General features: G+C 50.0%; 1 protein-coding gene across 5 annotated transcripts in view; it reads left to right on the top strand.

The window, feature by feature from the left end:
* Window positions 1-12,431, top strand: part of gse1b (Gse1 coiled-coil protein b) — a 643,131-nt gene that overhangs the window by 611,915 nt on the left and 18,785 nt on the right. For all 5 annotated transcript variants that reach the window (XM_070898265.1, XM_070898264.1, XM_070898263.1 and 2 more), the window contains 3 exons: window positions 5,699-5,969; window positions 7,040-7,156; window positions 10,842-11,222. In XM_070898265.1, the coding sequence (XP_070754366.1) occupies window positions 5,699-5,969; window positions 7,040-7,156; window positions 10,842-11,222 (769 nt within the window). The remainder of the gene's footprint in view (window positions 1-5,698; window positions 5,970-7,039; window positions 7,157-10,841; window positions 11,223-12,431) is intronic.

The raw sequence follows: 12,431 nt of genomic DNA, 5'->3' as shown, positions 1-12,431 counted from the left end.
CATCCTTCCTCCACCTCACCATTGTGTACAGATTGTTAACCGGTTTATTGGGTATGAACTGAATAGTGACAGTGTCGTGACCTCTGGCTATCATCCACTCCAATGATGTCCCTTGTAGGGGAATGGAAGAACGTGATCCGTCTTCCCGGAGTTCCTCCGCCCCCGCCCCCTACAGCATCTCTCTCCCCACAGACTCTCGCTCTCTCTCGCTCTCTCTCGCTCTCTCTCGCTCTCTCTCGCTCTCTCTCTCGCTCTCTCGCTCGCTCTCTCTCGCTCTCTCTCGCTCTCTCTCGCTCTCTCTCGCTCTCTCTCGCTCGCTCTCGCTCTCTCTCGCTCTCTCTCGCTCTCTCTCGCTCTCTCTCGCTCTCTCTCGCTCGCTCTCGCTCTCTCTCGCTCTCGCTCTCTCTCGCTCGCTCTCGCTCGCTCTCGCTCGCTCTCGCTCTCTCTCGCTCGCTCTCGCTCTCTCTCGCTCTCTCTCGCTCTCTCTCTCCCGCCCCCGCACTCAGCCTCCCTCTCTCCCGCCAAGACACTCGCTCTCCCTCCCCAAGCCCCCCTCTCTCTCCATCGGATGTCGTCCCCCCCTGCCGCTATCGGGTCCAGGACCGCCGCCATCGGGCCCAGGCCGGTCGGGGGTGGAGGGGGCGTGAAGAGAGTCAGAGCCTCAGGTCCTACTGCTCGGCATCACGCGTATGGAAAGATTCGGCAGGGAGGGAGCGGAGCTTGTTGCCTGTCGGTACAAATAATTAGTCCCTTTCCTCGTCCCTTGCTGCCCGATGTTGCCATCTTGGTCAACTCAAAAATGTTTTCGGACAGCCGGATTCGGGACGTTGTGCCTGTATGAATAGTCAACTGTGAAACTGTACCCCAATATCTTCAGGAGAAGGGGCAAGAAAATTGGGGAAGAACCTAGTTGTCACCAACGTGACATAATGTTGTCAGAAGAATAAAGGGAGGACATGTGAACTTTTACCATTTAGTGTATGAGGACAAGAGAGATTTAGGGGTTCAGATAAACAAATCGTTAAAAGTAGAATGACAAGTTGATGAAGCTGTAATAATAAATATAAATTGTAGTTATTATAAATAGGGGCACTGATGACATAAGAAATAGGAGCAGGGGTAGGTCATTTGGCCCCTCGAGCCTGCTCCACCATTCAATAAGATCATGGCTGATCTGATCTTGGCCTCAACTCCACTTTCCTGCCCGCTCCCCATAACCCTTGACTGCCCTATTAACAAAAATCTGTCTATCTCCACCTTAAATATATTCAATGACCCAGCCTCCACAGCTCTCTGGGGTAGAGAATTCCAAAGATTCACAACCCTCTGAGAGAAGAAATTCCTTCTCCTCTCCGTTTTAAATGTGTGACCCCTTATTCTGAAACTATGCCCCCTAGTTCTAGATTCACCCACGAGGGGAAACATCCTCTCTGCACCTACCCCGTCCAGCCCCCTTAAAATCTTAATATGTTTCAATAAGATCACCTCTCACAAAAGCAAAGAGGTATTGTTAAACCCATGAACTTACTCCTGTGTCTGTCTGATGCTCTATTTGTACCAATACGGAGGAGATTCTGCAGATTACCATTATTGACATTTAAGTCAGTATTGAAGGAGGGATATACTTGCATTGGAGGGATATACTTGCATTGGAGGCAGTTCAGAGAAGGTTCAATCGGTTGATTCCTGAGATGAAGGAGTTGTCATATGAAGAAAGGTTGAGCAGGTTGGGCCTATACTCATTGGAGTTTAGAAGAATGAGAGGTGATCTTATTGAAACGTATAAGATTCTGAGGGGGCTCGACAGGGAGTCTAGAACTAGGGGGCATAGCTTCAGAGTAAGTGGTCGCCCATTTAAAACGGAAATGAGGAAGAATTTCTTCTGTCAGAAAGTCGGGAATCTTTCGAATTCTCTTGCCCAGAGAATTGTGGAGGCTGAGCCATTGAATATATTTAAGGTGGAGGTAGACAGATTTTTGAATGTTAAGGGAGTGAAGGGTTATGGGGAGCAGGCAGGGAAATGGAGTTGAGGCCAAGATCAGATCAGCCTTGATCTTATTGAATGGCGGAGCAGGCTCGAGGGGCCTTATGGCCTACTCCTGCTCCTATTTCTTATGTTCTTACGTAAGTCTTTGTGCAATTCTTTACATTTCTGTCCCTGCATGTAACAGCAACATAATGGTGACTTAAAATGATAAAGATTTGACTTCTGGATCTACAATCCAGCGGGGGCAGGGTGTAGGGTCGCCACTCATTGACAGAACAATGCTAAATGCCAACTTATTGACCTGAATTATGTGTAAAAACGATTTAAATTTGTCCTGAGTCAATCAATCTTCATTTAATTACATTATCATCTCAATACATTTCTTTGTTCCCCCCCCCTGGTGCTTACAATGAAATCACTGAACAGGATCATTAGTTCTTCCACCCATGAATTCACCAATTTAGCAGCTTAAATTCAGCTCCATAGCGACCAGCTGAGGAGCTCCAATTGGCCCGTTTTGGATTGCCGAATTACTTCAGGAAATGGTTCCCGGGTCCTCCTTGTGCTGGGGAAAACACTCCCCCTTATCCCATGGGACGCGCTCCACGATTTACTGAACGACAGGACAGCCACGCCTGCTAGCGCGGGCTTGTTTTCCAGTTGTGAGTCGCGGCTGTGTCTTTCTGTCCCCCCGAGCCGGTGGAGGGAGGCGGGGCTCTGCGGGCCAGCGGGAACTTGGCAAGGCCTGTGGGAGCAAGACGAGCAACTCATCACGCTGGCAGCTGGGGGATGTGGCTTCCTCCAGAGACCGCTGCACAAACCATCTCCCTGGGTGGGCCTCAAACCCTCTGGAGGCTGCAGTGCCATCTCGTTGACTTCGTGGCAAGTCGGCAAGTATCAGATGGAGCTGCACTGATAACCAGCATGCATTTGCTGGATTCAACAATCGGCGGAGTGTCTCTTCTGTTTTGGGAAGACTCCCCCAAAAAATAACATCACCTTTCCGAGCCTTACTCTGCTCTCCACTACTCCCCCAAGTCAAAAGTGAAGTTGCCAAGTAGTCCTGCTTGTTCCATTTGTTCATTGCTGGCCAGGCCAGTATTTGTTGCCCGTCCCTTGCCCTCGAGAACATAAGAAATAGGAGCAGGAGTGGGCCATTTGGCCCCTCGAGCCTGCTCCACCATTTAATACGATCATGGCTGATCTGATCATGGACTCACAAGGAGGTGGTGAGCAGCCATATTGCTTTGGGTCTGGAGTCATACACAGGCCAGACCAGGTAAGGACGGCAGATTTCCTTCCCTAGAGGACATTAGTGAACCAGATGGGTTTTTACAGTCGGTTCATGGTCGGCATTACTGACAGTAGTTTTTTTTATTCCAGATTTATTTAATTAACTGAATTTAAATTTCCCAGCTGTCTTAGTGGGAGTTGAACTCACGACTCTGGATAATTAGTCCAGGCCTCTGGATTACTAGTCCAGTGACATAATCACTGTGCTACCGTACCATGCTCCTCTTTTTATTCCCCTTTTCCTAATTTCAACAGGATTTGAAGGGTACGAAGGTAGAAATCCCATTCCCGGCACAGGATGGGGTGGGACAGAATTCATGCCTGTTCGACATGGGGTGGGATGGGGTCTGCTGCAAATCAGCTGCTCCTCCGGTACCATGGCTTGCATTTAAAGAGAAGCTGCAAGCAGAATCGGTGGTGCGAAAGTGAGGGATACCAAGAATATCAAAGACCACAAAATAGAAGGCACACCAAAATCAAAAACGATCATACTAATCAATGTACAATCAATAATTAATCTTTGAGAGTTCAACTCCCAAAGGCCTTGGTTCTGGTGGCCATTTTGTATGGTGTCACGTGCTCACTCGATTACCCGCCCCCCCCCCCCCCCAGCCCCGCCCCTCCCCCCCCGGGCCATTGTGTACCGTGCATTGGTTGCGTCCTATCAGACTATCTACCATGCCGCACCCAAAGGTTCAATGATCCACCCTACTGGCCAGGGTGAGAACCCCGTTAAGCCTGGGTGTATCTTGGGAACTTGTCGGAAGAACTACCATCAACCCTATTCGCCGGTACGGTGACTGTACAATCCCCCGGGAAACATCGAGTAAGCTTTGGGAAATGGAATAGGACTGTTGGGAGTGTTGGATCTGACAGAACAGGCAAGGGGGGAAGGTGAATCCCCACGAAGGACATTCATTACACATAGGAGTGTGAGGAAGGGGAGAAATAGTCCGTCTCACCTTGTATTGGCCTGTTGGTGGAGTATTTTCAGAAGTGGGGGTCAGCAGCTTGGTGGCCCCTTTACCAGTCTTTTCACTGCAGTAGGAGTGTCTCCCGTCTGGTTTTGGATGAAACCAGACCGATTATTGAATGGGCCGTTGAAAATTTTGAAACTGCAAAACTGATAGCTGAAATCTATCCTTTCCACTTCTCCTTTTTGTGATGATTTGAGATTACGTTATATTTACAGCACAGAAACAGGCCACTCGGACCAACATGTCCATGGTGGTGGTTATGCTCCACACGAGTCTCTTCCCACCCCTCTTCACTATCAACATAACCTTCGATTCCTTTCTCCTTCAGGTGTTTATCTAGCTTCCCCTTAAATGCATCGATACTATTCGCCTCAACCACTCCCTGTGGTAGCGAGTCCCACACTCTCACCACTCTCTGGGTAAAGAAGTTTCTCCTGAATTACCGATTGGATTTATTCAAGACCATCTTATAGTTATGGATTAGAACTTGAGCCTTGACCCCCATCCCTTGCCCTGCCCTGCCCATATCACACCTCTCCACTTTTGGCCCTGGGACTAGGTGGTATTCTGTGTAACAAGATCTCCCGACAGTAAAAAGAAAGACTTGCATTTATAGAGCATCTTTCACAGCCACTGGACGTCTCAAGGCGTTTTACAGCCAATGAAGTGTAGTCACTGTTGTAATGTAGGAAACGCCGCAGCCAATTTTTGCACAGCAAGCTCCCACAAACAGCAATGTAATAATGGCCAGATAAACTGTATTTTTTTTGTTATGTTGATTGAGGGATAAATGTTGGCCAGGACACTGGGGATAACTCCCCTGCTCGTCTTCGAAATAGTGGCCATGGGATCTTTTACGTCCACTTGAGAGAGCAGACAGGGCCTCAATTTAACCTCTCATCCGAAAGTAGATGTATAAAGATCTGGGTACAAAAATCTCTTTGATCAAACCACACACAATATTTAGAATAACTGATTTGAATATCTGAATGGAAAAGAGAGGCTGTCCTATAATCCGAGGATAGAATGGCAGAAAGATGTATCATAGAAAATTGCGACACAGAAGGAGGCCACTTGGTCCAACATGTCTGTGCCGGGTCAGGGGAGCTTATCATCGAATCTTACAGCATGGAAGGAGGCCAGTTGGCTCATCGTGCTGGTTCTGGCTCTCTAAAAGAGCTATTCAATTGGTCCCACTTCCCTGCTCTTTTCCCATTGCCCTGCAAATGCGCTCCCCTTCATACATTTATCCAGTTCCCTTTTAAAAGTCACAGGACGCTAAAGATGAGATCACAGCTAAGGTAGCAAATAAATGAGAAGCAGAAGTGGAGCTTGGCAACATCTCATTTCGAAGCGTGGGCGCACACTACCTCACCTGTTTCCCCCTTTACCCTCGAGGCTGCCGAGTTAACCCACCCCCGACCCGTCTCTGCCGTTTCAGAAGCTGGATTTTCTGGGCGTGTTCAGCCTGACCACCCGAGCCCGGCGGGAGGAGGTGCTCAAGCAGAAGCGACGCAAGCGGCGGCGGATGTTGATGGAGCGGAGCCCCTCGCCTCCGCCGGTCCCCAACAAGCGCCACGTGTCCTCGCCGCGGCTCCCGGCCGCCAGCAAGTACAGCGCCGACGAAATGAACAGCACCCCCGACCTCGCCGAGAAGAAGAGGTTTCTGACGTCTTTCAGCCTCGCGCACATCATCCCGGAGAAGAGAAAAGGTAAGGCCTGCTTCTGGTTTCTCAATAACCAGCAGCTCCAGAGAACAGCAGGCACGAGGCCTCCAGTTTTATGCTTTATGTTTTATGCTGAGTTGCCGACGGGATCATTTTTTTCTCCCCCTCCCCCCCTCCAAATTTTTCCCTCTGAATTTCTCCCCTTATCCTTCCTCCCTGAAGATGAGGGGCGCTGTTCCCTGGTATCTCGCCCACATCGCCACTCTTCCTTCACAGTTGAGCCTTACCAGCGACAGCAGACGATTTGACCTTATGTAATGGAGGTGGGCGCGGCCCCTTTAAATGATCATGCATGTGCGGTTTTTGCCATGAATACGCCATTGAGCCAGCTGCGCGGGACCCGCAGATCACTGCGGGACTGCGCGGCTTGACGGGAACATTGGTCAAAGCCAAGTCCTGCCCTCCCCTTCCATCTGCACCTGCACACTTTCCAGTGGGTCCCTGGATAGCAATTGGGAGCAGGAAGCCTGGGGGGGGGGGAATCTCTAACGTCCACCTACGCGGGTGGGGTTTACCATCTCATCTGAAAGACGGCAGCTCAGTACTGCATTGGAGCGTCAAGCCTGGGTTATGTGCTTAAGTCTCTGGAGTGGGACGTGAACCTACTGACTCAGAGGCGAGAGTTCTACCAACCAAGGCAGGGCTAACGCTGAACACCAAGGCTCTCACCCGTTTGGCTGCCGTGACAGTCCCTGCCCCCACCCCCCACAATGAATTCTCCCTCCCGGGTGTTATACCCACTGTGTTAATCTTTGCTCCCTCCACTCGAGAGGTGGGAGAGCTGAGGCTGACAAGTCATTGCCCTGCAAAAGTAAGGCATTGTGTGCAGCGCTTTGAGCCATTTCGATGACGTAACAGCACGATATAAATGAGAGTGTTGTCATTTAAAATCTCAAATGAATCGCGTGTGTGTGTGTGTGTATCTTTCATCTGGCTCTGTCGCGTCCGTGCAATGCGTCTTACTTCTCTGTTCAATTGCCTGCTTTCTTTAAAGCTCGGTGTTAACCCTGTCACTTATCAGTGCTTCTCTCTCTCTCTCTCTCTTTCTCTCACAGAAAAGGAGACCCTGACAGACATTATCCACTCCATAAAACAGAAGACACGGCCTTCAGAAGGGGCTTTTAAATATCTCTCTCCTCCATCGTGCAGCAGTCCTGGCTCATCGCAGACTGGTGAGTATTTGACCTCTTCAATAGGCCCTTTTGTGACTCCGTCTGTGAGAAGCACCTGGCTTGCTCTGAATTGTTGTAATCACTTGGTGGGAGTGGGGCAGCAAACCGGTCAATAAAACCATTCTGCCAACCCCTGCGCTTCCTGAGATTTCCTGCCGGGCGTGCCTTCGGTCTTCGGTATGTGTGGCAAGGCCCATCCCCATTTGTTTCTCTCAGAGACTTACTTTGCTGATGAACCAGATGTAAAATTCTGCTTTTCGGAATAGAATTCCATTTTTTTTTCCCACTTACTTTTCTTTGCCTTGTAATCTGAAGACCTTTTTTTTTTTAAAAAGTGTTTTCAGTGAATTTTCACGAACTGCAAAGCGAAAACCTCACAACTCAACCGCAGTGCCGCTTTAAACTTGGGCGAAGGGGTGACCCCGAGCTGTGAGGAGGATGCAAAGAGGCTGCAGAGAGATAGGGACAGGTTGACTGAGTGGGCAAGAACATGGCAAATGAAATACAATGTGAGGAAGTGTGAAGTTATTTGCTTTGATAGAAAAACAAAAAATGTCGAATATTTGTTGAATGGCGAGAGACTGGGAAATGTTTGCATTTAGAGCGACCTGGGTGTCCTTGTACATCAATCACAGAAAGTTAACACGCAGGTACAGCAAGCAATTAGAAACAACAGCAACTTGTATTTATATAGCGCCTTTCATGTAGTAAAATGTCCCAAGGCGCTTCACGAGAGTGTTATAAGACAAAACAAATAAATTTGACACCGAGCTATTAGGAAAGCAAATGTTAGCAAAGTATGTTAGCTTTTGTTGCAAAGAGAGTAAAGAGTATAAGAGTAAAGAAGTCTTACTGAAATTATACAAACTATTGGTGAGGCCTTACCTGGAGTACTGTGTACAGTTCTGGTCTCCTTACCTAAGGAAAGACATACTTGCCTTAGGGGGAGTGAGTGCAGGTTTACTAGACTGGTTCCTGGGATGAGGGGATTGCCCTATGAGGAGGGATTGGGTAGACTAGGCCTATATTCCCTAGAGTTTAGAAGAATCAGAGGTGATCTAATTGAAACATATAAAATTCTTAAGGGGTTTGACAGGGTTAATGCTGAGAAGATGTTTCCCCTGACTGGGGAGTCTAGAACACAGACTCACAGTCTCAAAATAAGGAGTTGGCCATTTAGGACTGAGATGAGGAGACATTTCTTCACTCAGAGGGTTGTGCATCTTTGGAATTCTCTACCCCAGAGGGCTGTGGATGCTCAGTTGTTAAGTAGATTCAAGACAGGTCGATAAATTTTTGGGAACAAAGGGACTTAAGGGATCTGGAAAAGGTGGAGTTGTGGTAGAAGATCAGCCATGATCTTGTCAAATGGCAGAGTAGGCTCGAAGGGCTATGGCCTACTCCTGCTCCCATTTCTTATGTTAATTGGGGGAGGGGCAACCTGTGGTTACGGGGCTTGTAGCTTCTAAGTTGCTAGATCAATTCTGGGGTTCCCAGTATTTGTGGGCTTCGGAGCATCTTGGCTTGAGATTGATGCTGGGATATCTGGCAATTGTGAGGTTCAGAGCGTGTCCATTTCAGGAATAATGTCAGGGTGCCCTGGAGCCATGGGATTTGGAGGATCTTGGTTTACTTAGCTAATGTTAAGGGGCACCGACCGTAGTAGTGATATTCCGAACCTCTCGGAGCAATGGTAGTGGGGGGATGTTCTAGCACCACTCCACCTTTCCCAGATCCCTTAAGTCCCTTTGTTCCCAAAAATTTATCGACCTCAACAACTGAGCAGTCACAGTTCTCTGGGGTAGAGAATTCCAAAGATGCACAACCCTCTGAGTGAAGAAATGTCTCCTCATCTCAGTCCTAAATGGCTGACTCCATATAATGTTGGTGTGCTCAAAATGTTGGTGTTGGGAGGGCCTCCATTTCAGGAGCAATATTGCAGTGACCTGTAGCCAGTTCGGTGGTTAATACAGATGCGCCTTCAACTTACAGAAGCGGAGAAACGCACCAATGCCACATCACACCACGTGTGAACCCCAGTTTGGGCCGATGTGATGTGCTGCAGTGGCTGCTTATTTTTTGGGCTTTGCCTGTTTGTAAGATTCGGATCACAGGTCACACACACATACCTAAAGGGTCTTAGGAGTTTTAAGGTATTTTATTGAAGAGCTACAGTTCAAAGCATAATCAGATATTGTACGTGGTTAAGATAAGTATAATAGACATACAACCCGTCACAGCAGAGAGCAGTCGATGTGGAGAGAAACGACCGGACGGACAGACACGCACGGAGAGGTAGAGCGATGGTCTCGGATTGGTGGGTCCCTGCAGCCTGACATTGGTCACCTCTAGGGCTGTTCCTCAAGCTGTAGGAGCTGTTAGGCCCTTAGCCAGCATTGATCTATCTCAGAGGTTAGGACTTAACCAAGGTGTTGGGTTATTCAGCACCCTGAGAAAGCCTCCACCCCTGACTGCCTGTTTTTCTCTCTTGATCACCCATTTTTATACTTTATTTTTATGAGCTGGTAGATACCTGGTGTCAATCATCTTTCACCCATCCTATAGTCCAATTACAGGAGAAAGTGTACTTATGAGGTAATTTTATTCCTTATCTCTGTTGCACGTCTTGTTGTCCTTTCAAGAGACAGCTTGTTTATCTCTAAGGCTCCTTGCTGAATCCTTTATTGCCGTAGCTAGGCCTTGAAGACCTGATTTTTTGCCTTGTTTTGCTGTGACCTTAGCTCTCTGTGTTTGCTGAGCTGGCATAAGCATGTCTTTTATAAAATCATTATTTATTTTATAATTCGCAATTTCTTTTGGGTTTAAAGATTTCTTACATGTTGCTGTGCCTGTGGAGGGAGTGATGGCTCCTGACTGTTCAAACCCCTAAGTTCATGTACGGTGGCCCAGTGGATTAGATCTGTTGTGTGATGCTGAGCAGCTCGGAGACTCCCAGATTTAATTCCTGGCCTGTACTGAATCGACTGCTGTTGGCCAGAATGCCAGTGGGTGCAGTACAATTGTCTCCCAGTACCTCCGGCCGAGGGAGAGTTCAAATCAGCCAGTGTTCAGAGGATCGGTGACCTCTGGTGGTGGTATGTGTATATAGACATCAGGTTCATTGATAGAAACTCCTTTTTCCTTTCACCTGCTTATCTATGGTGAAGCCACTGCCCAGTGTGGTCTTAACCATCAAGACCCCAAAGGTCCCACGGTTCAACTTCCAATCTCTGCTGGGTTAGGTGATCTTAGCGAGGCAAAACGTGAAGGGAGGAACCAGCAAAGAGTGGCTAACTGTGGTGGAACGAGTGTGAACCTCTGATGGAGACTGGATCAGGCTCAGTTATGAAGCCACCTGCACTCAAATAGGTCAGTGACACTCTTTGGCCAGGCCCACACAGGAAGGCTAACCACTTGACTGAGAGTTACTGGGGAGAGCTGCTGTTACCAGTGGAACTGTATCCCAGCATCAGTCAGCACTTTCAAGCAGGAGAGGAGGAAACTGGTTTGCAAAAAATAAAATCCCTTTTCAAAAGTGGATATTCATCCATGTGAAAGGAAGCGCTCTGAATACTTTGAGCAGAATCCTGAAGAGCTTATTTTTGTTTTCTATTGACTTTGAAAAGCAGCCATTTTGAAATTTTATGCGTGTTTTTTTTTGTGTGTGTGTGTGTTCCTGATGCAGCCGAATTGTCGAACGCGCATTCAGCCGCCGACTCCGACAGGCCGCCCAGTGCCACCCCAGCCGTCCCGTCCCTGCCAGAACTCCGGAAGGCCGCCGAGCCGGCCAGATCGGAGCCGCCTAAACCCTCGGAGCCGGCCGTGAGGCCAAAGGAGCCGGCCCTGCTGAGCGACAGGAGCAGGCCGCACGAAGGGAACGCCGGGAGGAGAGCGGTGAGCGTGCTCAGCAACACCTCGGGCGCCCTGCAGAAGGACGGTCCTGCCGCCGCGCACAGCGGGAGTGAGAAAACCAAGCCTTGGGAAGTGTTCATGGCCGAGGACTTCGCCCAGCAGTTTCACGAGTCGGTGTTGCAGTCCACGCAACGAGCGCTACAGAAGCATAAAGGTAAATGGGGGGGGGGGGGGAGGAGGATTAAACTGCGACGGATGCCTCGCTCTGCTCAGGGAGATTACCGCAGCTAATTGTGCGTCGCCAACTCTTTCACTGTCTCGGATCAGTCTCCAGCCTCGAAGATGTTGCATTGCGCTGTTCATCTGTCACAATCTTAATAGCCCCGAACAGTATCAGCACGAGGCATATTTAGCAGCACAGACAAAAAAAAATTCAATTAATCCAATAATGCTTAATGTACTGATAAATATCGTAGCAAATAAATAAACTCATACAACAAAATATCCAGAAGCACATCATGCAATGAATTACATTCTGAAACTGAGGCAATTATGCAGTTATTCTGCACCAGTAATGTTCCACAAGCAGCCGTCTGTAATATGGGTTGAGGGTGAATATTTTCAGTTCGTGCCATGGGATTTTTAATGTCCGCTTGAACCATCGTGCTACAAGTGCAGCGTCGAAAATCCGCAATGCCGGAATCCGGACCGATCGGTGGCATGTTCCGGAATCCGGACCCTGCTGACGTTGGGGGGCCTGTCGCTGCCCGATCTCGGGCCTCGCCTCACCACCCCTCGCCCGCCGCCGCTGGCCTTACCTCCCGGGGCCTCCTCACCGGCCCGCCCGAACACCTCCTCCGCGACAGGGCCCCGCCCGAACACTTCCTTCCACGACAGGGCCCCGCCCGAACACCTCCTCCGCGACAGGGCCCCGCCCGAACACTTCCTCCGCGACAGGGCCCCGCCCGAACACTTCCTCCGCGACAGGGCATCGCCCGGGCACCTCCTCCACGACTGGGCCCCGCCCGAACACTTCCTTCCACGACTGGGCCCCGCCCGAACACCTCCTCCGCGACAGGGCCCCGCCCGAACACTTCCCCCGCGACAGGGCCCCGCCCGAACACTTCCTCCGCGACAGGGCCCCGCCCGAACACTTCCTCCGCGACAGGGCATCGCCCGGGCACCTCCTCCACGACTGGGCCCCGCCCGAACACTTCCTTCCACGACAGGGCCCCGCCCGAACACCTCCTCCGCGACAGGGCCCCGCCCGAACACTTCCCCCGCGACAGGGCCCCCGCCCGAACACCTCCTCCGCGACAGGGCCCCGCCCGAACACTTCCTTCCACGACAGGGCCCCGCCCGAACACTTCCTCCGCGACAGGGCCCCGCCCGAACACTTCCTCCGCGACAGGGCATCGCCCGA

Source organism: Pristiophorus japonicus, chromosome 13 (genome assembly GCF_044704955.1).
Source record: "Pristiophorus japonicus isolate sPriJap1 chromosome 13, sPriJap1.hap1, whole genome shotgun sequence".
Taxonomy (NCBI): domain Eukaryota; kingdom Metazoa; phylum Chordata; class Chondrichthyes; family Pristiophoridae; genus Pristiophorus; species Pristiophorus japonicus.
Note: the sequence above shows the minus strand (reverse complement) of the source record. Positions and strands in the feature narration are given on the sequence as shown.